Here is a 26,376-nt window from a genome sequence, read left to right on the forward strand (position 1 = left end):
CAATCGTATTCCTTTTCTTTAGTAATTTTAGCTTTTACGTGCAACCCCCGTACACTTAGGTCGCTCACTACCTCCTTGCTCCGTTCGAATTTTTATTTTCCGGGAAATTCCGGCCGGCATTCTGCCGAAGCACGTTTTATAATAATTACACGTCATTGTCATTAGATAGTACTGAGAGTAACAAAAATTCAAACATATTAGAGCTATATCTGACCTCAGTTACTTGTTTAATGGTAAGAACGCTAAGTTAGGAGATATACGATATATAAAGTTTATAGCAGAAATTCGTCATTCCAAAATGGTAAAATTTATGGTCCCCCGTTTTTTTTCCTCACCTTGTTATGGCCTATCGTCCAAGCCACAATTCGCGTGCTCCATGATTCAGCTTCCTTAAATATCTGCTATCTAGTTAAATTAACACTAGTGACCTTACACATTACCCCAACAGTGGACTAATTTGCTTAAATTAAATTAGGTTAAGTGTCTCTTTCAGAATCCAGCCAGCCGCTTGGCACCTCCATGGACCAGGAATGCAAACCATAGATGTTGGACCAACCAAGGAATTGGCATAAGGAACCCATTAGATGGAAGACGTATAGTAAAACTCATTTGATTAATTCTTACGTTTCTTCTACTTCTTCTATTTCTTCTACTTAGGCATGAATTAAGGCAATGTAGGAATATAGTAAGTTCAGTAGTTATCAAACACTCATGATGTCTGAGATCAACAACAACAAAAAAAATCAAATAAAAGAAAGTCTAAATTTAAAAATTTGGCAAATTGGTATCAATTACGAAGGTTAAACAAATTAGTTTTAGCTGTCAATTACACATGATTTAGTACATTCGCTAGGAAAATGTATTTAATATAAGGGTAGGGCTTAGTTTATAAGGACACAAGGATCTAGTTAAAAGTATGAGCTTATCTGATGAAAAGAGAAAATATCACTAGTAATAGAAACTGATTTAAGTAATGTTGACAACGTTTTATAATGATACAACAGACGACAGATTGTAGAGTTATTGGTAGAAATTTAGAAAAATTGAAAAAAAATCTGGCTAGTTTATAAGAATTCGGATATTTCAGTTTATAAGAATGTTTTGGTTAAAGATTTAAACCCAAGAAACTCTGTAACCTAAAAAATTACCGTATTAAAAAAAAAACTGTAAGAAGCTAGTGTTCAGAAACTTCTCCCTTCCCCCCTTCCATTACGAAATAAGATCCAGAAAATGGAACTTAGTATAAGAATGTAGAACTAGGATCTGTTGAACACAAGCAATTTATATGTCTATCCCGAGATCTCCTCCCACATGTTCATTCTACAAACATTCGACAAATATTACAGTCCCACAAGTTGTTGTTGTGTTAAATCAGATTTTGGGAGTAAAACAGCATACGCGAAATTCTTTTACCTATTCCTACATATTCTACTTTACAATCAATTCTCCGATGTGTGGTCAGCACACATGACTTTATCAAGGGGAAAACCAAATTCACTCACGCGAAATTATATGAAGCTTGGATGAATAGAATCCCTCATAGTAATTTTTTTAATAGCTCAATAAGTTATCAACCTGATCTCTCCCATGTAAGCCCGAATGTTTTAAACACAAATTACAAATATTTTCTATATTGTAGGTCCGTGGAGTACTTCTACCTAGCCACTCACTAGACAAGGCTTAGAGGTAAGCCACGCCAACCCCGACTTCACCTGATAGAGTCCAGTCCAGAGATACTACCGCCGGATGGTGTCAGAGGAGACGACTCCATGAGATCTGAACTATCATGAAGCCAGACCGACGTCCGAATTTACTCAGACGTCTCCAAAAGCTAAGGCTGAATACACCGCATCAAATGGTTCACGTAAAGCTCCCCCTATCCAAAGCAAAGCCTGTACGACCGTTTCAGGAAGACACTTTCATGCAATGTACCTGAAAGGACGAAAGGAAAATTACCCCTTCACATCCTACTTAGAGCCCATGAAACAGAAAGGAAATGAATGCTTGGCCATTTCGAGCACTTATCATGATTTTTTTTTCAAAAGACGCTGGGAGATAAATATTTGGTAAAAAGGAAGCCTGGAAGGAATCCCGTCTGACACCTGCCGAAGGAGCGTACCGATGGTGGTGAAGAAATTAGCACGAATCTACATCTCTACTGCACTTTACCCAAAACTATTAACCTTGGTAAGGGATCCAATAGAAAGAATAACCTCCTTAGGACAACATCAAATTGCTCCCGGAACCATGTGTCCCTCCATGGGAAGAGGCCTGTCAACGCCAAACGGCCACCATAGTTCAAAGTAGTAAATATGTGCCAGCGATTTCCAGTGCAACAATTCGTTTATCAGTGTGTAGCCCAGGTGACAACCATCCTTGTGAATGTGGTAAATCAGCAAGTGTCCTAGTGATACATGCAGGTAAGAAACTCAATAGAGAATCCGAATTAAACTCGTCCATCAGTGTATAGCCCAGGTGAATAGCCATCCTTGTGAATGTGGTAAATCAGCAAGTGTCTTAGTGTTACATACAGGTGAGAAACTCAACAGGGAACCCTGATTCAACTCGTCCATCAGTGTATAGCCCAGGTGAATAGCCACCCTTGTGAATTTGGTAAAATCAGCAAGTGTCGTAGTGAAACACGCAGAAGAGAAACTCAAAAGAGGATCCAAATTCAATAAATTGTGCTGACTCACTTTCCTAGTGTTCCTTTCTATTATAAATAGAAAAAAACACTTGGGTATGTTAAATGCCATAGGACCTATTTTTTTCTTTGTATGTGTTAACCGGATAGAAGCATAAAACACAGCTTCGGTACAAACAACAATAATTTGATTTACAAGTGATAAACCGCTCTTCTACCAATCCAATCATTGTCTACATAATAACGTTCGTATAGTCAAAGAAAAATATATATGTACACTTTGATGTCCCGTACTCAAGGGCACATGACCTTTCGCGTTTTTCTAACCGTGTGGAGATATATATACACTTCATAGTTTATTCTTTTCGCCGTTTTGAAATAAAAGCAATTGTTACACCCGAACGCAAAATTCGAGCGACGCCACTGTAGCTGATTTTTATGCTTCATCCACGAAAGGATATCTCTTGATAAAGTCCATTTCTCTTGTAACGCATTACACAACATAGTTCAAGTTCACAACATTGATTACGTGAGAGCGGAAACAGCCTACCAAACAGGAAATACTTCTAGCCACAGGCGAGCTGTTATCGCTCAGCCTGTTCACAAAACACGCATAGAAGAGTGTAGAACAAACGATATAGGAATAACATTGTCAAGAGGCTTAATAGCTGTAAAAATTAGTTTTGTATTTCTTTTAACCAATGATCGGATCCGGCTGCCGGAAAGCGACTAACCTAGAGTGAATGCTACCTAATTCTTGTATTAAAAGGTTCCGTAAATAATATTGGTGTTGATATTGTCATTATAATTATTAATCATAATAATAATGATAATAATAATAATAATAATAATAATAATAATAATAATAATAATAATAATAATAATAATAATAGAAAACGCAGTATTCTCGTTGGTCGGCTGCCGTTCCGAGCATTGCTATTGTATTAGGTTAATTGTTAGTTAGTTAGGTTTAATAAAACAAATTACTCATATTGTAATTATGTGATAATTATTACTCTCAGTGTAAATCTCCGCTTAATGATCAGTTGAATTCTTGTATATATACAATTCAGTTTGAAATTATAAGCCAATTACGGATGAGAGTACGCCAATTTAGCGTACAGTTAACATTCGCAATAAGCAAGGGACTTTGTTTATACTGAAAGTAAAATACATTAGTTTCAATTAATACAGAAATGAGGAACAAAAACGAGACCTATATTTCACTCCTGAGGCTGTGAAACCTTGGAGAAATTGGTTCGAACCCCCACCGTTCGTAAATGTAGAATGATTGGGCTTAATAATTTCTGCATTGAGCTATATAAGATACCCGCCACTCGGCTATGAGTAAGTACCTCTTGTGCCTTCTAAATTATATGTTAAGACTGAACAGCTCTTGCTGCGACAAGGAATACATGGTCAGTCTATTGTGAAGATGGCTTAACCCTAATGTAGGAATTATGAATTATTGGTTCAATGGATATTTTTTTCGGTAGTAAGATATTAGTCAATTTACAAAGGTTAATAATTAACTAAAACAACATTTGGAGTATGGTAATCATTAATTCTGCTGGTAGAACTGCATAGCAACCTCAATTTTTAGAATTCAACGCATAGTGAGCGTATTGACTCTTAAGTCATAACTTGTTGTCAGTCTTGAAAGACAAAGATAATTGGGTAACAATAATTATGTCATGTCTACATACTAGGTAATATACAATAACTAGATTTTTTAAAATATAAACTACAAACGGTAATATCATCATGCATGTAATAACGAAAAAAAAAAAAACGTACCATGCCCAGAAATCACAAATTATCTTGCATTTGATACAGAGTACTCCTTCATAGAGAATCAACGGTATTATCAAAATTTAATTTATTAGCGCTCTTCTTTCTGGGTATCCACAACACACGTCGCTAACCGGGTACCAGCATCAGTACCTGGCATTCTCCACCTTGTTAGTCAGTTAAAATTTCCTATGTTCATTAGGATTATTGCATGTATATTGTTTATATTAGTAAGGTCTGTCTTAATATAATAATTGTAATTATATAATATAATATAAATTATATAATAGTAATAATTAACTATGTTATACCAATTTAGCATTATGTATTTCACGACTGTTCGGTTGATTGGAACCACTATGCGAAAAGGTAAAAGATTAATACATGATTTAGCCAATTAATAACTTTAAAATAGAGATGATTCCAATGTTATTTAAAGTAACAAGCTTTCAATATCTTTAACTCAGTTCTCCTCAACTCTCTGCTTTTAATGCTATTATGTAGTGTAGCTATGACTTATAGTTCAGATCTGTTTACAGTAAAATACGTATTGTTATTTATTCGGACGTATTGATATTCACTCGGACAGGCAGAATCTACAGCATTCGCATTGTATTATTTGTCAATACAAACAGTAACAGAAAAAAAAATGAAAAGGCACACGCATAGCAGTTCCAATACTACTGTAGAGATAACTTTACGCATTTTTTTCTTTTTCTGTTTTCTTTTTTTTTAAGTCTAAGTTTCAGCGGATGTTACGGTGTAACACTAGCCTGGTCTTGAAACTAGGGTGAAGCCGCCACTGATTTACTTCGGCCACTACTGACGTGAGGTAACCCTAATCTTAGGGAAAATCGGTAGAGGATCGTTATTGAAATTTGGTTCTGGTAGGCACCATGCCAACATGATTGTTATTTTTTATTGTCTTTTTAATTCTCCCACACCTTTGGAAAAGGTAACAGAGCAAGCCACGATGAAAAGACTGACGTAAATAAGTAGCAGATGATAAACACGTATTAAATTATCAACAAACAATTCCCTGAAGTACGTGACGAACAAAAGTCAGAGCGTTTCTGAGATCTCTATTCTACGCAATTAAGAAAATTACGGAATTGAGTTCTCCTGAAGTATGACGCTCAGGATTATTCTCAATTCGTCAGTGTCCCTGCACATCCTAAAACTCTTGGGTTGCGTTGTTTTTCCAAAGGAATCGAATGACAGTGTTTGATAAAATTGTGCAGCTTTATCTCAAAACCAAAAAATAAGAACGGCTTCTGCCAACTCAGTGCCTGAGTGGGTGATCTTACGTCAGACGGCGCATATAAAAATTAGAAAAGGAAATTCTGGGTGATTTGGGGGCTAGTCTTGTGTTGTGTTCGCTTTGTGCGGGTCTTGGTTCAACGTCGTCGATCGGAGTGTCAGTCGACACTTCGTGTTGAAGGTTCTTCAGGTATGTAAGAAATGAATTTTTAATATTTTCTACTAAACGGCAAAGAAAGTGCAGATATGAAGGTAGGGAGGCTGAAACTTTGGACTTTAACAACTTTCCGTCATTCAGATCATTAACTCTAGCTTAGTAAATTATTTTTGCAACACTTTCCTTTTCGGACGTAGGTAGACTACCTTACAGTCGTGAGATAGCCAATGAAATAAAGGGTATTCAATTTGGTGTTTAATATTATGAAAATAAACTACATAAATGGTTAAAATATAATATTGAATAGGACCCTTGTAAATCTTGATGAAATGCTGAGTTACTTTGGAATTCTCATTTTGTAATTTCACTGTATAAATTATTTTAACTAGATTGGTAATAAATTTACTAGCTTAAATAATTATTGAATTTTTCAATGGATTACTGTTCTAGAGTTAATGACTATTATCAGCTGTTGGGAGGATTAGTCGATAGACATACTATGCTACTCGATCCAGTTAGTGTATTGTAGCTAACGTCCCCGTTTTCTTTATAAGTATCCTGTGAACTTGGCGCTGATGACAGAAGGTTTTCTCGAGGCTGGTTAGATAGCTGACTACTTACTATCTTATCCAGGGGACATGATACTGGGAGTTGCTTAAGAAAGTACTGAATTAGAGTGTGAGACGCCGTCGTGAACGAAAGGTGTGTCGGAATCGAACCTTCTCTATGAGTCTCACTTTCCTTCAATCTTACTCTTCCGACACGTACTCTGCGTGCATTCACAACAAGGTAAGACTTGCTTAAGGAAGATTCGCCTAGAGGAACAATCTGGGAACAACCTCGATAATGGCATCATGGGAATCTAATACCCATATTTGGTAAAGTAAGTATGTTTCTGTTTCATGATCCTTCTAGGAACTACATAACTAGTGTTCTGCATACTTACGTAGTAACTAAATTAGGGTCGCCACTTGACTCTTGCAAACTCCCTCGGATTTTAGTGTAGAAGGCAGTGTGTACATACACACATACAAATATATATCGTAATATTCGATACCAAATACTTGTGCTGTCATGTTTTTGTTCATTCATTGTAAGTAGGAGCCGAAAGTTGTTATTGATTTTTATTTTTCACTTATATTATCATTTTTGTTTGTCACTGTTTTGCATAACATTTTAAAGAAATATTAGTTACTAACTTCTCCCATGAACTCACAAAGAAAAAATAATACAAAAGGAAAACAAATTTATTGCGCAAAAAATCTAAGTTATGGTACACACATCATTTATTTTGTGCACGGTTGTACTATAAATATTATTGAATGGTTTGGGTAAGACGAAAATTGCCAACAGTACGAAGTGAACACTCAGAAAGTAAGAAGTGAATTCTTTACCAATACGCTAAGAACACGACTGCTACAAAATGGTTTTGAACTTGTTGATGTGACGCAGAAAATGTATGCTTAATGCTTGTCTATCTACAGCAAGCAAAGTGGAGATATAGCAATAAGGAACTTCTATATATACCGTCATCACACACACCACACCTGTGTTTAAAAAATGTGAAAGCGTATTCTTTCTTACAGTATTGCTATATTGCTTCTTACAGTATTGCTACTCTCCTAAGCTCGTTTAGGATCGACCCACGAACAGTTGCTGCCTGCTTCTCTATTACGTGTGTCACAAGCTGCCATAACCATATACAAAACATAAATACTCTACAGAACTCTAACCTGTGATACTTGTTTCCACGAACAAGAACGCCTGTCACGTTTGGAGGTTACAAAATGAGAACATTTGAAAGCAGCAAGGGTGAGCACGAGCCGAGCTAGAAGTAATTTAGCCAATTTGAGTTGCGAGCCAATTCATTGCTTTTGACGTCAAGTTTCGAGTCGAATCGAGTTTGATGCTCATCTGTACATCTCGTTGCCACTGGTTTTGAAATCATGATTATTTGCATTATTTGGAAAATGAAAACTATGAGAATCGTACGCAGTAATGAGGAACAGTTTTAAAAATGTGCACGAGAGGGGACAATTCTAGCATCTTGTTTCGATAACGAGAGGAGAATAAATTGTTGACAAGACAACCTTGTCAAATCTTGTCTTGTGTGTACGAATATCAATATTTACTTACTATCAAAGCAGAGGCGTGCACGGTCAAATATTTCAGCCGAAGTCCAATCCGGGCCGAACAGTTTCGGAAGTATTTGGTCGGCGTACGATAATTTTAAACCATTTTTGACACAAGCCGGAGTACATGCTTCTTGGGAACTCAAAACGAGAACCTCATGTATGACATCTTTGCCTCCTAGTCTTTTCGACCACCGATGTCAGCAGTCAACCAGTATACAAATACTGTACGTTTTAGCATTCGCAGAGAAAAAGCCCATATTTCATGTTCATACGCGCTGTTATAATAGAAAAGAAGAAACATGGGAGGATATATGAGACAGAAACGAAGATAAAAACTGTAAGAACGGAAAATCTTTATAGTTTTCTTCTTCTTCTTCTTCTTCTTCATATTATTATTATTATTATTATTATTATTATTATTATTATTATTATTATTATTATTATTATTATTATTATTATTTAGTGCAGTGGATATTAAAGTCCTGTACGATTCTTTGAATTTTTGCGTCTCTTTCCAGAGTACGTAGAGCTACACGCAGAATTTGCTTCGTATTGAATGGACTCGATTTTAGTTGGGGAGAATTTTTCGAGCGAGCGAAGTTTCAAATAAAACTCGCTTCAACTTACCTGTGCCCATCCCTAGAGAGCAGGATCTGTGACCAAACGAGCCGCATGTCCTCAAACTCCACTACACAAGAGTATGAGCGAATAAACACTTATTATTTATATTCAGCTTGCAAGTCTCAAGCAATAACCGATATTTTCATTGCCTTCCTACTTTTATGCATCCACTACTCTTTTACGCTGAAGTGTAATGATTTTTTACGTTAAACAATTATTCATTTTTCAATAATTTAAATAGATAAGTTCAGTAATACACCATGAATAGAGTCAATCACAAGTGTTTTTGTAACGAAGAAATAACAACATGAAAAGTGAAATCTCTTTTAACAAACCGTCTAAATCTGAGAGTCGACAAACTTTACACTTTGGGGTAGCGATTGCCTAGAAACTGAGGTAGTCAGAATTATCCGGATAGGGGACTCATGAAAAAAATTAGAATCTCAGCAAAATGCAGGTCTTAAAATCTAAGAGAAAAAATAAAATCTCTCAAATCTCTCATCTTATAGCTCTAAGTCTGTGACAAAAGTATTGATAGAAATAAGGTCAATGAATTATGACCTTTTCTAGAACATTCCACTTTAATATCACAGGAATGTCATCTTTCTTTGCTTAGTTGTGAGAAATTATAAAATATACTGCTATACTATGTAAAGTATGTGTACTGTCGCTGATTTGTGATGAAAATCACAAACATAAGTAAAGGTACATTACAATAGTAGTTTTATGATACTAGTTTCCTGTTAATGGAGAAGTATAAATAGTTTTATTTTAACAACTTTTTTTTTAAAGTTTTGTTCGAGTTCACTCCCTTTCCCCTCAACCTTGGCTACGGAAATGGAAGATTATGTTTAGATTTTTACTGTTGATTCCAGTATATTTAAAGCATCATTTCTCCGATCTCGATCTGTGCGATTTGTTAATATGTCGACATCGTCGATCTCGATATTCACATATATCAACATTGGATATCACAAATATATCGCATCGATACATCACCATTCTAAATTTTGGATATCGATATTCGGGGGGCGAGATATATGGAGCCCCTAAGACTTGCGATGCATGACGAAATAAAAATTATTTTTTACAATAATGTCTTCCACTGACAATATCTATATTACCACAAATTGGAATGTAAATATATCTGCTAGAAAATTTGATATACACTGTAATTTCTTAGGCGCCACAATTTTTCTGTTCCTGAAAAAAAAAAAAAAAAGAAACAGACACGCACCTATCAAAAGCAAGTGCTTTGAATTTTCACCTACAATTTATCATAAGTTTCCTGTTCCTCTCTCTCCGAGATTTCCATCCCTTTTGGCATTTGGGAGCGCTCACTGACAAAAAGTGCACACATGACCACTATATGCAGACATGCTCTTAGGCAGAGACAGAGAGTTTGAAAAGGAAACGAATTATTATTATTATTATTATTATTATTATTATTATTATTATTATTATTATTATTATTATTATTATTATTATTACAATTGAGTTTACAACTAGGGTCCCATCTCTTTATCTTGCATGAGAGACCCGCAAGTCTACTACCCCACTGGTGTCCCTTATTCTGTGTTTATCTCTCTTTACAATTCGTGTGGATGTTCGTTTTTATGCTGTTAGGTTTTTAGATTAAACCTTTACATTAAGTAATCTTTTTCTTTTTTTACGAGATATTTTTTTAAAAAAAGAGAAACTCCTTTCCTTCAATATCTATTTCTTACCATTCATCTTGTTTCAACTGCTTAAGCAAGATCATTTTGTAACATTTTATGTCATACATTGTCCTTACGATAATAAAATCGTCATTCTTAACAATTTATTTTATTCTCTTACTTGCAGTTTGCCACAATAATACATTTGTCTCAAAATTGAGGTTTGGTCCAACGCATTTCTAACATTCAACCACCCCAACAACCCTGTTTTTAGGTTGCCAACTATTGCAGGAAAGGGAGAATGGCAGGTAGGAATGCACTTTTTGAGTCGTGCGTACATTTTTTTACTCGATTCGTTGTTTCATTCGTTCCTTTTGCATTAATTTTTACCTAGCTTCGTTATTTTATTTTATTATATTATATAGTGTCAATTGGGTGTTGCACTAAATAATCAAGGGAAAATGAGAAGATTTTGATTTACAAAAAATGTGACAGGAATTCCAATGCTGCTCTCACCGTTTATGTACGTTTTCAACATGGGATGAGGATTCGCGCTTCTTTGTTAACGTGTTGTCAAACAGTTTATGATCAGAAGGAAATGTAAAACAACAACAACAAAAAAAGGAACTGTGGAGGAAGTGTTATTCAATATTACTAATACTAGCACTACTAACAACAACAATAATAATGAAATTGCAGTATTAGATATTGTGGCTCTTAACCAAAAAAAAAAAAAAAAAATTTGCAATATCGGATATTCGCAGACCAGTGCCATGAATCCTTACCATGCGTATACGTATCAGGATCTTCATAGCAATAATTCTAATTATCGAATAACATGTTGTCAGTAGTATTTCAGCAAATACAAATATATTTGAAATTTTTTCGTCAGGCAATCTTCACTGACAGAATTGGCACAACATGCATTACTCGAGTTTTAAAATCTATTCTTGTTTCGCTAAGTAGATCATTTGCATATTTGAACTGTTAACGATCTTAGCAGAATGACTAAAGATAAATTCATTGGCTCGCTGATTGAGGGCAATGCGAACAGTGAACAACAGACTTACAACATTGCATGAAGATTTAAACCTGGAAGAACGACAGAACATGTGGATTCAAACCTACACCAAATCGCCAGACCTTACAATGTCATATTATATATATATGTATAGTGTCCGTGATGCTGTGTAAAACTCAGAGGGATGGAATATGATACCAAAAAGAGCAATTTAAGGACAGGAACGAGTGTCCGGAAAGGCGTCGTTTCCGAGATAGGGGCCCCCGACAATTTGTTGCAAAGGTACACAAATGGCCATAACTCAAGAAGGAAATGTCGGATTAAAGTCCGGTCAAAGGCAGTGTGCATTATTATAACCTGCAGATTTCATTAATGTTGGAATGGATTGAAAGCAGGGGAGGCACAAGGGTAGCCCCCAAAGAAATATAGAATATTTGGAACATCTGCAACAAACATGCGACGAGAAATTGGTAACTGTGTACATTAGAGATGTTTCGGATAGTCATGATGCCACTAGTTTAATTATGAGCTGCACACATTAGTATCCTGTGAAAGAAAGAGGTATGTACGTGATGGTGACTGTGCACGTGGGAACGATGGAGAGGGAGGGGTGGACAAGCACAAAAGATGGAATCCGAGATGAGGAACTACTACTAGAACATGCGACAGTACAAAAATTACACGGTAGGAGTGTGAAAGAAAGTCGTAGCAGGGCGGCCCGCGCAGACGAACAAAAATGATTCTGGGAAGCTGGATCGGTGCAGGACGTCATATATGTGCAGAGAACGTAAAATGAGACGACAAGGAAAGACGGCTGGAAAATCACTTGAGTATCGTACAGAAGAGGCGAATACGTTTGGCACACAGCACAGAACAAAGCCATTAGACACTACTCGTAAGACAAGGCAAAATAAATTCTTCCGTGTAAACATAAATGTACTGTACATAAAATATAGAGAGTGTACTTACTATGTGCAGTTTCACAGTAGATGTCCAAAATGGCCTCCCCTGGTGTCAATGCATGCATAACAGCGTCGGAGAAAGCTTTGTCGTATCTTTGGAGTGGTTCGGAAGATGTCACTGGCAGCGAGGATGCGTGTCAGGAGGTCCTCTTCGCCCTCTACAGGAGTTTCGTAGACAAGGCTTTTCATGTAGCCCCACAAGAAGAAATCAGATGGGGTAAGGTCCGGCGAACGAGTGGGCCCTGCAAGAGGACTCTCTCGCCCGATTCACCTATCTGCGAATGTTTCATTGAGATAAACACGAGCAACAGCAAGCAAAGTGGGCTGGCGCTCCGTCATGCTGAAACCACATCTGCTCTCGAACAACACGCGGTACAGTTTTTAATAGTTCTGGAAGCGTACGCTGCAGAAACACCGCGTACACTGGCGCAGTTAACCGTGGAGGAAGAAGATAGGGGCCTAGTAAGTAATCACTAACGATGCTTGCCCACATCCACATGTTCAATGCAAATTTCTCTTGATGGCTCCGTACAACTGTGGCGTGAGGGTTTTCGGCGGCTCAAGCGCGACTATTACGACTATTAAACACACCGTCTCTGGTAAAACAGGCTTCATCGGTTAACAATACCAAGGCATGAAACTGAGGATCGGTAACACAGAATGCACAAGTCATTCACAAAATACGACACGAGAGTCGAAATCAGCTGTACTCAGTGCTTGCACTCTTTGCGGATGGTAGGGATGGAATTCCTGTTCATGTAGTACCTTCCACACAGTACTGTGTGCCACACCCATGTCATGTGCTATGGCCCGAGTGTTTGTTGAAGGCTGTTCCTCCACACGCGCAAGCACCTCTTCTTTGAAGGCAGGCGTCCAGGTAATTTTGTGTGCGCCGCGGTCGTGAAATTGTGGTCGTAACTGTCCCGTTTCCGCAAACGCTGAGAAACGCGAGAGAACATGGTACGCGTGGCATGTCTAATTTTCGGAAATCGTGCACGATATACCTCTCCGCTTCAAGGCTGTTTCCATTTGCCATTCCATACGTAAAAACCATATCTGCGAACTCGTCAAACGCACACTCCATTCCACTGAAAAGGTAATTTACAAACTACCACTGGACGAACACGACACCAGTCTATCAACACTAACCAACTCAAAACACGCTTAATCAACCACATTTGACGAAACACCTCACAGTCAACTGACATGGTTTGCTAGTGGTGTATCACTGCCACGCTTAGTTGCATACATGGAGAGCATGCCCGCGACCGTTCGACCTGTTTGATGGACGGGTTCCGCGAAAATATGCCGCACCACGCCCGTAGTTCCTCAGTACATTATTGTACCCACGTGCACGTGGTGCATCGTCAGAATTTGTCACCTAATTCTGACTCGCCTAAGCGATGTAACCCCCATTCTATGAGGGAGTGGGATACGCCCACTGCACGGCCGGACCAAGTCTTGAGCTCCTTCCAGTTAACCTAATGTTTGAGGTAGACTGCTAGCGAGCCAGTCCTACCATGCTCTGGAGGCATGGCGCCCGAGCGTTATAAGGCAGGCTCGCCTCCCGCCCCTGTTCACCGTTACCCAGATTCCTGGGATTGGCTCCCACAAGCTACCGAATCCCACGGTATGACCACAGCCCGGCAGAGTCCAACCCAAATCCGGGGCCCCAGGCAATGCCCGAGAAGCTTGTTCAATCCCGGCCCTGCCTACGTCTATCGTTCAACTGGCAACCGCCTTGTCGTGTAGATGTACCACGCACACGTCGAGATACTCCCGTTATCTCATCCCGGACCCAATGGTACGTGTTAAATCACCATTTGGGTTTGGTGCCAGCCTATATCCTACAGAGTTCCTCCCTTTAGCGGGATCAGAACCGTTACTCAGATTACTGGGATTGGTTCCTTCCCACCTCCGTTTGCCCCAGCAGCAGGCAGGAATCCGATACTCTCCCCCCCCCGGTAGGGTTGTCCAAGCAATACGGGACTTCCTCTAATTATGGTAGAGGTACACCGTACATTACCAGAGCCAATGACTGATATAGACCGTTTGCTCAGGTAGACATTGTCATTTGGGAGCCGTGTCTCCCCTGTTAGCCCGGCCAAACAATACGGGGCTACCTATCTTCTACGTGTTTAGGTACCACGTACACGTTGTAGCTAAGCTAATTGTCCGAATCCCAATGGTACGTGTAAGCCACCATTAGAAGGGACACCCACACCCTTCCTTCGTTAGGGTCGTTCAAACAATACGGAACTACCTCTTCTTACGTGAGACCGTACATTACCAGACCCAATGGCTGATGTAAACTGTCTACCTTTAAAGACAATGGCCATTTGCGAACGGCGGCTCCCCTGGTAGGGTCGTGGCTCCTGCACCCAGCCCATACAACCAGGAGGAAGGTGATACCCACTTCCTTAGCGCTCCTGAGGTACGAGTATGTGTCAGGATACTAGGTATCCCATCCCGGACCCAAGAGAACGCATTACATTCTCTTTGAAGGCAGTACCTACATCATCCTCCCGGTAGGGCGTTGGATGCGATAGACACGAGAATCTTTCGAACTGCAGTAGAGAGGGCGTGCCTACATTCGTTCTATCGTTGCTGACGACTGGCACGCCGTCTACAGGATCTGTACTTACTCTCCCTGTTTGTCTTGTTTCAAACAAAACATTGTTCACAGCTATTATGTGTAAGAAAATAACTGCGTCACTTGCTTTTGGCGATACACGCGATAAGCGTCGTCTGTAACATTTGTGATTAACCAAAATAATTTGTGTTCGTCTGCGCGGAGAGTTGGAGTGGGTCAGTAGCCGTGGTTCACGTACGACAAGTTTGAGCGTAGATCGGTAGGTTGTGAGTCATTTCGATGACCCACGAGGACCTCAGTCTTTCTATGACCCAGGAATAACAACGGACTAACACTAGCCAGAGAAATGACGCAACCTACAATGACCCATGACCCATGACCCATCACGACAACTGACTCACTCGTATAATATTAAATTCATGGGTCAGACTGGGTAAGTCGATTTATATGGCATGGTGGGTCAGAGTGGATCGTAGGTCACGGAGTGTGGTGGGTCAGTGAGTCGTGAGTCACGTTTTTGTTGACCACTCCATCTCTGCGCGGTACATTTACTGCCGTCCTGCTACGGCTTTCTTTCACACTCCTACCGTGTAATTATTGTACTGTCGCAGGTGCTAGTAGTAGTTCCTCACCTCGGACACTACCACAATCGGACCTTAATCCGACATTTCCTTCTCGAGTTATGGCTATTTTGGTACTGTTGCGACAAATTTCGGCGGCCACTATCTCGAAAACTACGCATTACCGTACACTCGTTCCTATCCTTAAATTGTTCCTCTTGGCATCATCTTTCATCTCTCCGAGTTTTGTAGATCGTCACGGCAACACCCTATATATATATATATATATATATATATATATATATATATATATATATATATATATATATATATATATATATATATATATAAGTGTGGTCCAACTACAATGCACGATGTTAATTATGTGTCACACCGTAACGTCAAGGTTTTTGCCCAACTTAATTTGACATTTCTTTGTTTGAGGGTTTGGCAAATTCAACCATGGAGAGGTACACAATTGAGCAACGCGTGAAGATTATTGAAGCCTTTTACGAAAATGGAAGTTCAAATCAAAATGCATTTGGTGCACTTCGTGATGTTTTTGCTCAGCGTAATCGACCAAATGTGTCAACAATCGGGAGAATTGTGCGCAAATTTCAGAAAACAGAGTCTGTAGGAAATGTGAAGACAGCTGTGCATGCTCGCCAAGTTCGTTCTGCGGAAAACATTGCTGCTGTTCGCGATAGTGTGGCAGAAGAGCAGTCAACCTCGACTCGTCGTCGTGCCCAAAAATTGAATATCTCACGAACATCACTGATGCGAATTTTGAAGAAAGATTTGAATTTACACGCTTACAAGGTTCAATTGACTCAAGAGCTGAAGCCTACTGACCATTTTCAGCGTCGTCAATACGCCGAATGGTTGGTTGAACAGACACAAGTAATGGTGACTTCACAAAGAGAATCATCTTCAGCGACGAGGCACACTATCTCCTCAGTGAATTCGTTAACAAGCAGAATTGCCGCATTTGGGCAAATGATAATCCACGAGTGATTGTTCCAAAGCCGATGTATCCACAAAGAGTGACTCTTTGGTGCGGTTATGGGCTGGCGGCATCATCGGGCCGTACTTTTTTGAAAATGAGGTTGGCCAAGCAGTTACCGTGAGTGGTGTTCGCTATCGCGAAATGATAACGGACTTCTTGTGGCCAGAAATTGAGGATATGGACCTGGATGATATGTGGTTCCAACAGGATGGTGCCACGTGCCACACAGCCAACGAAACATTGGCTCTTTTGCGCGAAAAATTCAATGGCCGTGTAATCTCACGTGGTGGCGATGTTAACTGGCCGCCACGATCATGTGATTTGACACCATTGGACTTTTTTCTGTGGGGATATTTAAAAGAAAAAGTGTATGTCAATAAGCCAAGAACAATTCAAGAGCTAAAGGATGCGATAATTCGGCACATTAATGATATTGAACCTCAATTATGTCTCAGAGTAATTGAAAATATGGACCATCGCATAGAAGTCTGCCACCGAAGCCGTGGCGAGCATTTGGCCGATATTTTGTTTCACACATAATTGTCATAGATTCTTCTATCATAATAAAAAATATTAAGATTATCCTCTGAAAATTTTGCGTTTTATTTACAATTAACATCGTGCATTGTAGTTGGACCACCCTTTATATATAAGAAACAATTGTATAAAGAGATGCACTAGCAATTATGTAAAAATACATTAAATTCGCAACTTTGGAAGCTATTGTTATTTTGCACCTACATTGTTGCATAAATTTGACTAGGAAACTAAATATTATACAATTAATAATTATATATGTTGAACCAGGAATTAAATGAATTTTGTACTGTAGTTAAAATATTTACCCTTAATGTTAGGGATGAGATGTTTCCATTAGCTAACACGAATAGTACTCGTGGATCCTCTGAAAGTGGAAGTACTGACCACCAATAATTTGCTGAAATATCATCTATACATAGGTCCTTCCAGTAAGGTGATATGCAAGTAAGATCGTGTCCAATAATCTTCTGTTTTATAGTAGACAAGGAGATAAATCCCAATTGACCAATATTATATCCAACACATTTATGTGTTGTAAGATCTTCAACTGACCATGATGATTTCCAGTCAGAATATAAGTATGACGTTTCTTCATAGTCAAGAGCTACTAAAGCATGAATGTATAGTAAGTTCGCTACATTGGTGAAGAAGGCCAACGTTTCGTCTCCAGAAGATAACTGACGAATATCTACAAATGCAAGTTCAGCCGTACCTTCAAATACGGTTTTGAGTAAATCACTGCTTCTGAACGTTTTAAGATCACTTATTTTTACTATACTAACAGAAGGAGAATACAGATCCTTGGTATCAAGTTTATCACGAAAAACAGCTATTAAGTCAGTAAGTAGAGTCCTAGCAACCACTGCAGGATGGCGAACAGTTTCGGTCCATATCTGGAAGTAAATTAACATATTATAAGAAAAGAAAAATGAACCTGAGTAACTTTAAATACTTATAGTCTATCATTACAGTGTAACTACTCCGAGTAGAATACCAAAGACCTCCTTTCGTAAAGAAACTACACATTCTAGTTTAAAAGTGATCAGAAAAAACAGCCAACCATACAAAAACTACGAATTGAACGCCAATTACATATTCTCTACCGATAAATTGCTATTTTCAATGCAGTTGTTCTAGCTGCAAACTCTTAATGAAAATATAACACCCCAAACATAAAACCCCAGCAGTGTTTTGTCACAACCATAACCGTGATTCTATAATCTAGATCTTTTGAGGTAGATAGGGGAAGGACTTTTTCATGAAGTTGTTGCATAATGCTCCGGTTGAGTGATTAATTGGTCTGGTTTCATTCCGCTTGCCAACAAAAGCACATTCTTTGAATAAAATAGATACAAAGAACAGAACTCGAGAGGCGAGTGCTCCAGTACAACACTTGGTACTGCGTGAGGTTAGAATGATGTTGTGAGCGTGAGGTCAGACTGGTGATGTGAGCGTGAGGTGAGGCTACTTATGTGAGCGTGAGGTCAGGCTGGTTGTGAGCGTGTGGTCAGACCGGTGAGGTGAACGTGAGGTCGAGTGAGCGTGAGGTCGAGTCAAAGTGGTCACCTCTGATTATGACACACAGCTCTATTCTTATAGTTGAAACTTTCTTACAAGAATGTCTTGCACGAAATAAATCCATTCTGTAGGATTTGAATTAGATTTTGTGAATCGGTGAAGAACACGACCGAGCAGGTCAGGCGCATGGTCAGTGGGAAGTTTAATCCACCATAAAGATCTTCGGTATTGTGATATGCATACTGACTACTGGTATTTTGGGGATACCGAAAAGTATCAACATATTAAAAAAAAAAAAAAAAAAAGTTAAGGATAAAAACGGAAAAACGAAATAACAAGAAAATAGACGGGTTAGACGCATAGCAGACTTGAAATTGTAAGCACTGCGTATTACATATTAAATTAAATATAGCAATTTGAACTATTTGTTTCTACAGTGAATACAGTCTTAGTGCGGAAATGTACATATAGTAAACTTGCAAAAGTTTGTTTAAATCAGACAATGTCTTAAGAAGTCACTTGTGTTATTCTGTGACACAAAACATTTTTAAAAGCTTTTTAATATTTTATCTATGTTTTCGTTAAAGGAAGAGTTATAATGCAATAGTATAAATATGCGTTTGCCAGATCTAAAATATTAATTAAACTTTTCAAACAATACTGCCATCTTAACCCACCAATTTCGTCAAAGTGTTCCGTTAAAGCAATCGTAGTTTTAACAGCGGTTTATTTTACAAGTAATCCTGCATAAAATCCATTCTTCCCATAATTGTGTATGTTTTAGTGCAATTTCAACACTTAAGAATAAAGCCAACATCATTGGTTTTCGAATACGGACTCTTACATTATTACGCTGTAGAATCACGCAGTTCTTTTAATGCAACGTCTCATGTATCTAATATTCATGGATGCTATGCTGAATTTAGTCTCCATTTATGTTTCCAGGCAGTATTGTAGTAACAAATCTGCATTCGATGCCAATAATTTTAGTTGAGTGTATTCTTATGTGTAATCATGCACACCGAGAAAGGACGTAAGTAGAGTAATTACGTTATCTATTTTGTCAGAATCGTTTAATTATCAATGTTTACTTATCAGTTCTGCAGAAAAAAGAAGCACAAAGAAGACAATGATAGCAGCAGGTGGCAAAAAAAAAAAAATCTGAATTGTATAACTTCACATACCTCCATCTGAATACGATACGTTATATTGTTTCACAGGTATAGTGTTCTAGGTGCGAAAGAGGGAAATATCAGAGAAATTACCGGTAAAGTAGCAACGGAAATCTACGATTTTGGGAAAAGATTACCAATGATTACGATTGCTGATTTGGAGAAGATTCTCTTTCCAATAATATCCCACAAAGAATCGTGCAAATAATTCGTGTATTCCATATTAAGTACACACAAAGAAAAATTTTGAAGCCGAAGACTTTTTAAATTATGAAAACGTTATCAAAAGCCAAGCAAAAGATCTTTTCCAAATAGGACAAGTATTTGCAGATATAAAGAGCTGTTTCAGTAGACTCGCGAAAACAGGAAGTCTCAGTAATTACGCTTGATTTTTATTCATCAGAGGGCAGGCGAAAATATGGTTATGGCAGACTTAAGCCACATTGTCATGTTAGAAGAACTTGTAGCTGTCATTAAAAAAATCTTGAAATCCTACCATATTTCACCGTGTACACATAGTCTTGAAAGGGTCATAGAACATTTTTTTTTCCATCTTGGAAGAAGTTGAACGATGCGCAACTTTTTGGGACGTCTTGCTTGCTACCTGCTATCGCCTTCCCGCTGACAAAAAAGAAAAAACAGTTTCGCCGCTTCCGAAACAACGGATTCTTTCGGGCAGGGAGGGGAACTGCACCAAAATACACGTTTTTAATGAGGAGGTTCACTGTCCACTAGAATGCAGTCCTGCATGTGTGGAGAAACCTTTCTTGCCTTCAAGAAGTTGTAACATGTAAAGAGTAAATAGAAAGATCGGGTTTCAAGATTTTTTTATGACAGCTACAACTTCTTCTAACGTGACAATGTGGCTTTAGATAAATGTGCTACAAGAATATACAAACCAGTACAATGGCGTATTTGCCAACTGCATATCAACGAGTTTCTTTCCGTCATCTGCTGGAGTATTTAGATAGGCACAGAGCATTACCTTAATCATGTCCAGGCTCTATCGGTAAACAATTTCACTAATGTGAAAAGCTGCCGACAGTCGAATTCGAAAGAGTGCAGTCTCATTCGGAGTAGCCGATTACAGACAAAATAGACCTCAGCACAGATCTAAGTTTACAAAATAGCTCAATGTTCGCTAACAGGATCCTATCGGTACCATAGGTGTCCCAACTCGCGAGCCCGACGCTCGTGAGCTCGGCACTTACGCTCAACCAGGCTCGGACTCAATAATTGAGCGCGAGCCCGAATGAGCCCGAGCCCTAATGAAATAAGTGAGCGTGAGTCCGAGTGAGCGCGAGCCCACTTGAGATTAGTGAGCGCGAACCCAATCGAGAAAAGTGAGTGCGAGCCCGAGTGAGCGCAAGCCCAGTCAACAGAAGTGATCGCGAGCCCATTAAGAGAATTGAGCCCGAGTGCGAATGAGCGCGAGCCCAGTTCAGAGAAGTGATCGTGAGCCCAATTGGGAGAAGTTTTCGCGAGCCCAGTTGAGGGAAGTGATCCTGAGACCAAGTGAAAGCAAGCTCAGTTGAGAGAAGCGAGCGTGAGCTCGAGTGAGCGCCAGCCCACTTAAGAGAAAAGAGGGCGAGCCCAGTTCAGAGAAGTGATCGCTAGCCTAGTTGGGAAAAGTGATCGCGAGCCCAGTTGAGGGAAGTGATCCTGAGCCCGAGTGAGTGCAAGCCCAGTGGAGAAAAGTGATCGCGAGCCCGAGTGAGCGCGAGTCCAGTTAAGAGAACTGATCGCGAGCTCAAGTGAGCGCGAGCCCGAGTGAGTGCAAGCTCAGTTGAGAGAAGTTATCGTGAGCCCGAGCGAGTGCGAGTTAAATTAAGTGTGAGCTCGCGCTCACTTCACACTCAAGTGGACTCATTTGCTTTAGAGTCAAAAATATAGGAAACTCATTCCAGGCCCGTATCCAGGAGGTCTAGGGGGCCGGGCTCCTAAATTTTTGCTGGTCCCCCTAAAATTTTCACGGTAGGCTTGCAAATGAGCTATAATATGGTGATGAACTATAATATTGTTGGATCGGGCCCTCCCTAACTTCAGCCGGCCCCCTCCCTAAATTTTTGGACTGGCTACCGGAATGACTCATTTCATGTGCAGAATTGTAAAGGAAGATTGAAACAACTTTACAAAAAGAAAACGCACTTTCTTGAGGTCTGGGCTTCATTTTATTGTCCAGAGGACTTCCAACACCTTTTGATAGAGAACCGACTTTTTCATGGTTATGAGCGGATGGTATTTGTTTTCGTTGTTTTAGTAACAACTTCCATGACCCAATCTTTTTTTTTTTTTTTTTTTTTTTGTGAGATCATAGAGTAAGGAAACTACTTGACCTTGCGAAGTAGGAAATTTATTTCCTAGCAATTAATGAAGCTGTGCGTTCATAGAAAAGTCGAGCGAAATAATTATGTATTATTTAATTGCAGCTTCTTAAAATCCCAATAAACCAGAGTAGCTCTTAAGAATATTGCTAACTTGCACCATCATGGTTATTCAGCCCATTAATTTATATGAGGAAACATTGTTTTAATTTTTTGAAATAAAAGAATTTTAGCCAGTTAATTTTACTGACTACTTCATGGGATCTTTAAACATATTCCATGCGAAATTTAACTACTGTATTATGTAATTTTAATATATATAAATAAACACTAAAACAATATTACGTTGAATAGTTTTAAAGCAAGGAACTCTTAAATAGGCCAGAAGGAGAAATTAGTACAATTGAATGATTAAAATCTCGTCTATTTAAAAGAAAAATACTTCGTAATTTAAATTAATGGTCTTTAAAAAACAAAACGAAAAATAGCAATTCAACATCCAAAACAATAACTGACACACACACACACCTCCTTTCATTAAAGTCTTTTTTCGAAAGCTACCCTGAAATGATGGCGTGTCGTTTGTTACAACAAGAGTTAATAGTGAGGGAAAACACGGGGGACGTAATCCCCCACTTCCAAAAATATATATGGCTTCCCTCCATTTTCTAAAGAATATAGTGGGCAAATATAGGCACAGGGGACGGCATGACGTCATGCGTTCCCCAATCTTTTCAGATCCATTTTTACTCCTGGTTACAACTCGATTTTGATGTAGTTTGACACAATATTTTCATTGCGGATTATTCAAATCTTATTACCCTGAAGATTAGCACATACCTGACGAAATAGCTAAGGGTTGCCAGGCACTTATTCATATTGACTCACCGTGAATAAGTAGTAAGTATTCTTATCTTCCAGAGCAGCGAGATCTCATATAAACTCACTGATGAAAAACAATATTAAGCTCCAAACAAACTAACTCAAAACATTCTAAATTTCACGAAAGCTTCGTAAATTGAAATAATTACATTTCCTCTTTTAACGCAGTCCTTAATATTACCTCATTTTATATAACGTACTATTTTCCGTTATTAGGGATGCGCACGAGACCAGATTTGAGGCTGTCTCGTCTCGAAAATGTGCTGTGAAAGTTATGTCTCGACTCGAAAAATGTATTCTTCTCTATTGGAAGAGCTGGGTTTCGACTCGTATTTTGTCAGGAAAATTCTGTCACGACTCGTCTCGTGCGCATCTCTATAGGTTATGTTACGCCATTAAAGAACCGGCTTTTAATATACATAAGGAAATGTAAAGATGAATTGAAAACTAGAACCACACTATGCCTACCATTTTCAAAAGTAATGCACATAACTTTTCGACTCAAACTGATGTTATGACGTAAATTTCATTTATAAACATCTTTATTGATCTTTGATTAACTTTTAATTTTCTTTGATGTTGTTTTAACAAAATACAGACTATAATCAACGCATACTTTCAAATTTTCAGTTGTAATACTCTTAAACTTGGCCTAAATTAAGAAATGTTCATATTTAATGTATTTTAGCAGGACAATATGACTTCAAATGCATAATTTAAAGTAGAGGCTGCTTCTGAAGAAGTCACACCGTTAAAAAATTAAAGTTTTCTTACTTCAAAGTAAGGGGGAAAAGTAATCTAATGGACTTAGAGGATGCAGTCCCGATTGAGAACACTATTGTGGGACTCAAGGTTCCAGAAAAACATATAAAGAAATCGCATTCATGGCATCCCGGTATTCATGGAGGTGTCATATTAGGGATGGTATCGAGACGAGACGAGACTTTGTACAGTCTCGGTCTCGTCTCGGTTGATAAATAACGGTCTCGGTCTCGTCTCGAGTAAAAAAAACACAGTCTCGTTCTCGGTCTCGTCTCGGTCAACAGAGGCTTGTCTCGATCTCGGTCTCGGTCTCGAGTACCAAATCTTGGTCTCGTCTCGAAAGTCTCGAAATAAATAGTGTGAAATTAAAATAGTGAAAGTATTATTCTCTTACAGTCTGTCGTTTCCGGTTATTTTTTCCTTTCATTTTGACTTAGAATTATGGTATGGTGTACCTCTTCATAGCTAATTTGCTAGTGCTAATGCTTTCCATGCGCGTATTCCAGGTTTAATGATCAGTGGGTATATCACCCTAAAACCCTAATAGAATCAATTTTTCACTTTCAGCAATAGACTTTGTCTCAGATAGCCTCAGAACTGCCTATACAATTAAACTCTATTAAATTAACTCCAGTACTATACAGTAGTTTATTTCCTTCCTTTGAATCAGAATTGTTCAATACCTCCTAACGGATAACGCAATACATAACAGCACGAATGTATTTAATCGTACCGAAATTGAAACTTTACAATTTCTCATTATTCAATACATTCTGCTTTGACTGTAATTTTAAAAACAGAATATAACGTTCATTATCTTAACAAATAACAAATAGTAATACTATAAAGTATTACTACAATATAGTATTTTGTTTGAAATTGATGAAATGCTTTATTACCGTTTCACATCTCCGTGTTTAATTGACACTTTATAACAAGAAAGTCCTGAACCTTGTGGTGGGAGCTACTACACTCATCTTTGCTATGTGAGGTCTCGAGTTGGATCACAAAACAAGTTAGATTCAAAGTCCGATGTTTCGCATAGTTCCGTCTCATTTTAAGTGCATTCTGTTCTTATACTAGTTCATAAGGTCGTAATGCATTACGTAAGCACATATCCAGTGCCGTAACATAGATTAATCTTATTCTTGAGCTCTCAACGGTGCATGCAATCTTCATTCGAGAAAACTAATCTTGCGTTTATTACATTTAAATTTTATATTGATTGAAAATTAGTTGCAAAACATGGAGATACATATTATATAAGTATATAGGTTGTAACATCCCCCTCTTCACCACTTCTTTAAGGGTAATGTTATGTAGGTTTGTGAACACTCTGTACTTGCCCAATATGAATCGTGACGATAGTACAGCGTTGATGTTCTAGTTGTAAACGAATTAATGAATTCGTTGGCCCAGCCGGAAGATCACAGGACTCGTGTCAGAACGACAGGACCTCTCCTTGGAAGTTAAACATCAGATTAAGCTTCGATCAATATTCGGAGAAGTAATGAAGATTTCCAACAAGATAATATTATTATTTCTAAATAACAAATTACACCAAATATTCCATATGAATTGTCTTTATTCAATTTGAGTTTATTGAAGTGTTACCAATAGCCAGCCTAAATTTAGTATAAGCTGCTTATATATAGTTTAATAGTTAAATCCATGCACTCACTACAAACATGGTAAGTAGTAACCTGGTTCTACAGTCATAGGCTACAGGACATGCAAAACAAAAGCACGTAACCTTGACAATGTAATTATATGCAACAGCTACTATAGAAAATCAGGAGGAAGATTCAATGCCCCATCAACTTACTTGATGGTATTACAAATATAAAATTTCATTGTGTTACTAATGTCTAAATAGTCATTTATTTGTTATTACATTATTATAATTTAATTAATCTCATTCGTAATTATTAAATTAATCATTCAGTTTAGTGGCAAATAAATACTTAAAATTCTGCGCCTGAAAAGTTAACGTTGCATGAAGAAGAAGAACAAATTTGATTGTGAAAAAAAAAAGTTTGCTAATGAAACTAAGTGTGATTCTTACTAAATGTGGACATTTAATATTAAATATAACAAGAAAAAAAATAAATATCTGTAATTAAAGTGTAATCCAGGTAAAAGACTAGTAATAACATTTTACGGTAATAGTATACAACAGTACCTCATGATCTGTGCGCGTGGATACTTCCTACTGTTGCACTACGTATAAAAATGATTTTGTTACATTTAGAAGTAGTAAGAAGCATCCACGTGCACGTGACATGCGATATGTGTTTCAAATCCCCCACATATACTCATACACTACGTACAAGGGCACATTATTATTCTTCGCATACCATAAAACACAACGAAACGAAACGCAAACCGACGTACATTTTATTTTATATTACTCAGTAATTAAATGAAAGTCGCCTTGTTACCTCATTTTCAAGTTCCTATATCCTCAATGAATAATCCGTGAAAAACTGCACTTCGTGAGTCCTCGCTAAATGATGAGGCACTGTCGTATACTATATCCCATTTTACTATCCGTTGAAAGTTATAATTTGGTTGAAGATCAATTGATGCTGAAAATAATGTGCTACTGAATAGTTAATTTCGCCGATTCGATACAACCTGCCGCGTGATATCCAAACTTCAGCAAATTCAATATGATTAAATTAATTAAAAACTTTATACATGAAAATATGTTTATGAGAATTGTTTGCTTCATACATGCCTAAGCTGTTTTTTTTTCGTATTTGTTTAT

General features: G+C 38.1%; 1 protein-coding gene across 5 annotated transcripts in view; it reads right to left on the minus strand.

Annotated features, from left to right (window-relative positions):
* The window catches only part of Sptz (zinc finger FYVE-type containing 26 spastizin), a gene marked incomplete in the record, with an annotated part of 1,794,825 nt that overhangs the window by 973,989 nt on the left and 794,460 nt on the right, over positions 1-26,376 (minus strand). For all 5 annotated transcript variants that reach the window (XM_081731160.1, XM_081731159.1, XM_081731161.1 and 2 more), the window contains 1 exon segment: positions 17,254-17,841. In XM_081731160.1, coding sequence (XP_081587286.1) covers positions 17,254-17,841 — 588 coding nt within the window.

This window comes from Thermobia domestica, chromosome 11, assembly GCF_964235325.1.
Source record: "Thermobia domestica chromosome 11, izTheDome1.hap1.1, whole genome shotgun sequence".
Lineage (NCBI taxonomy): Eukaryota > Metazoa > Arthropoda > Insecta > Zygentoma > Lepismatidae > Thermobia > Thermobia domestica.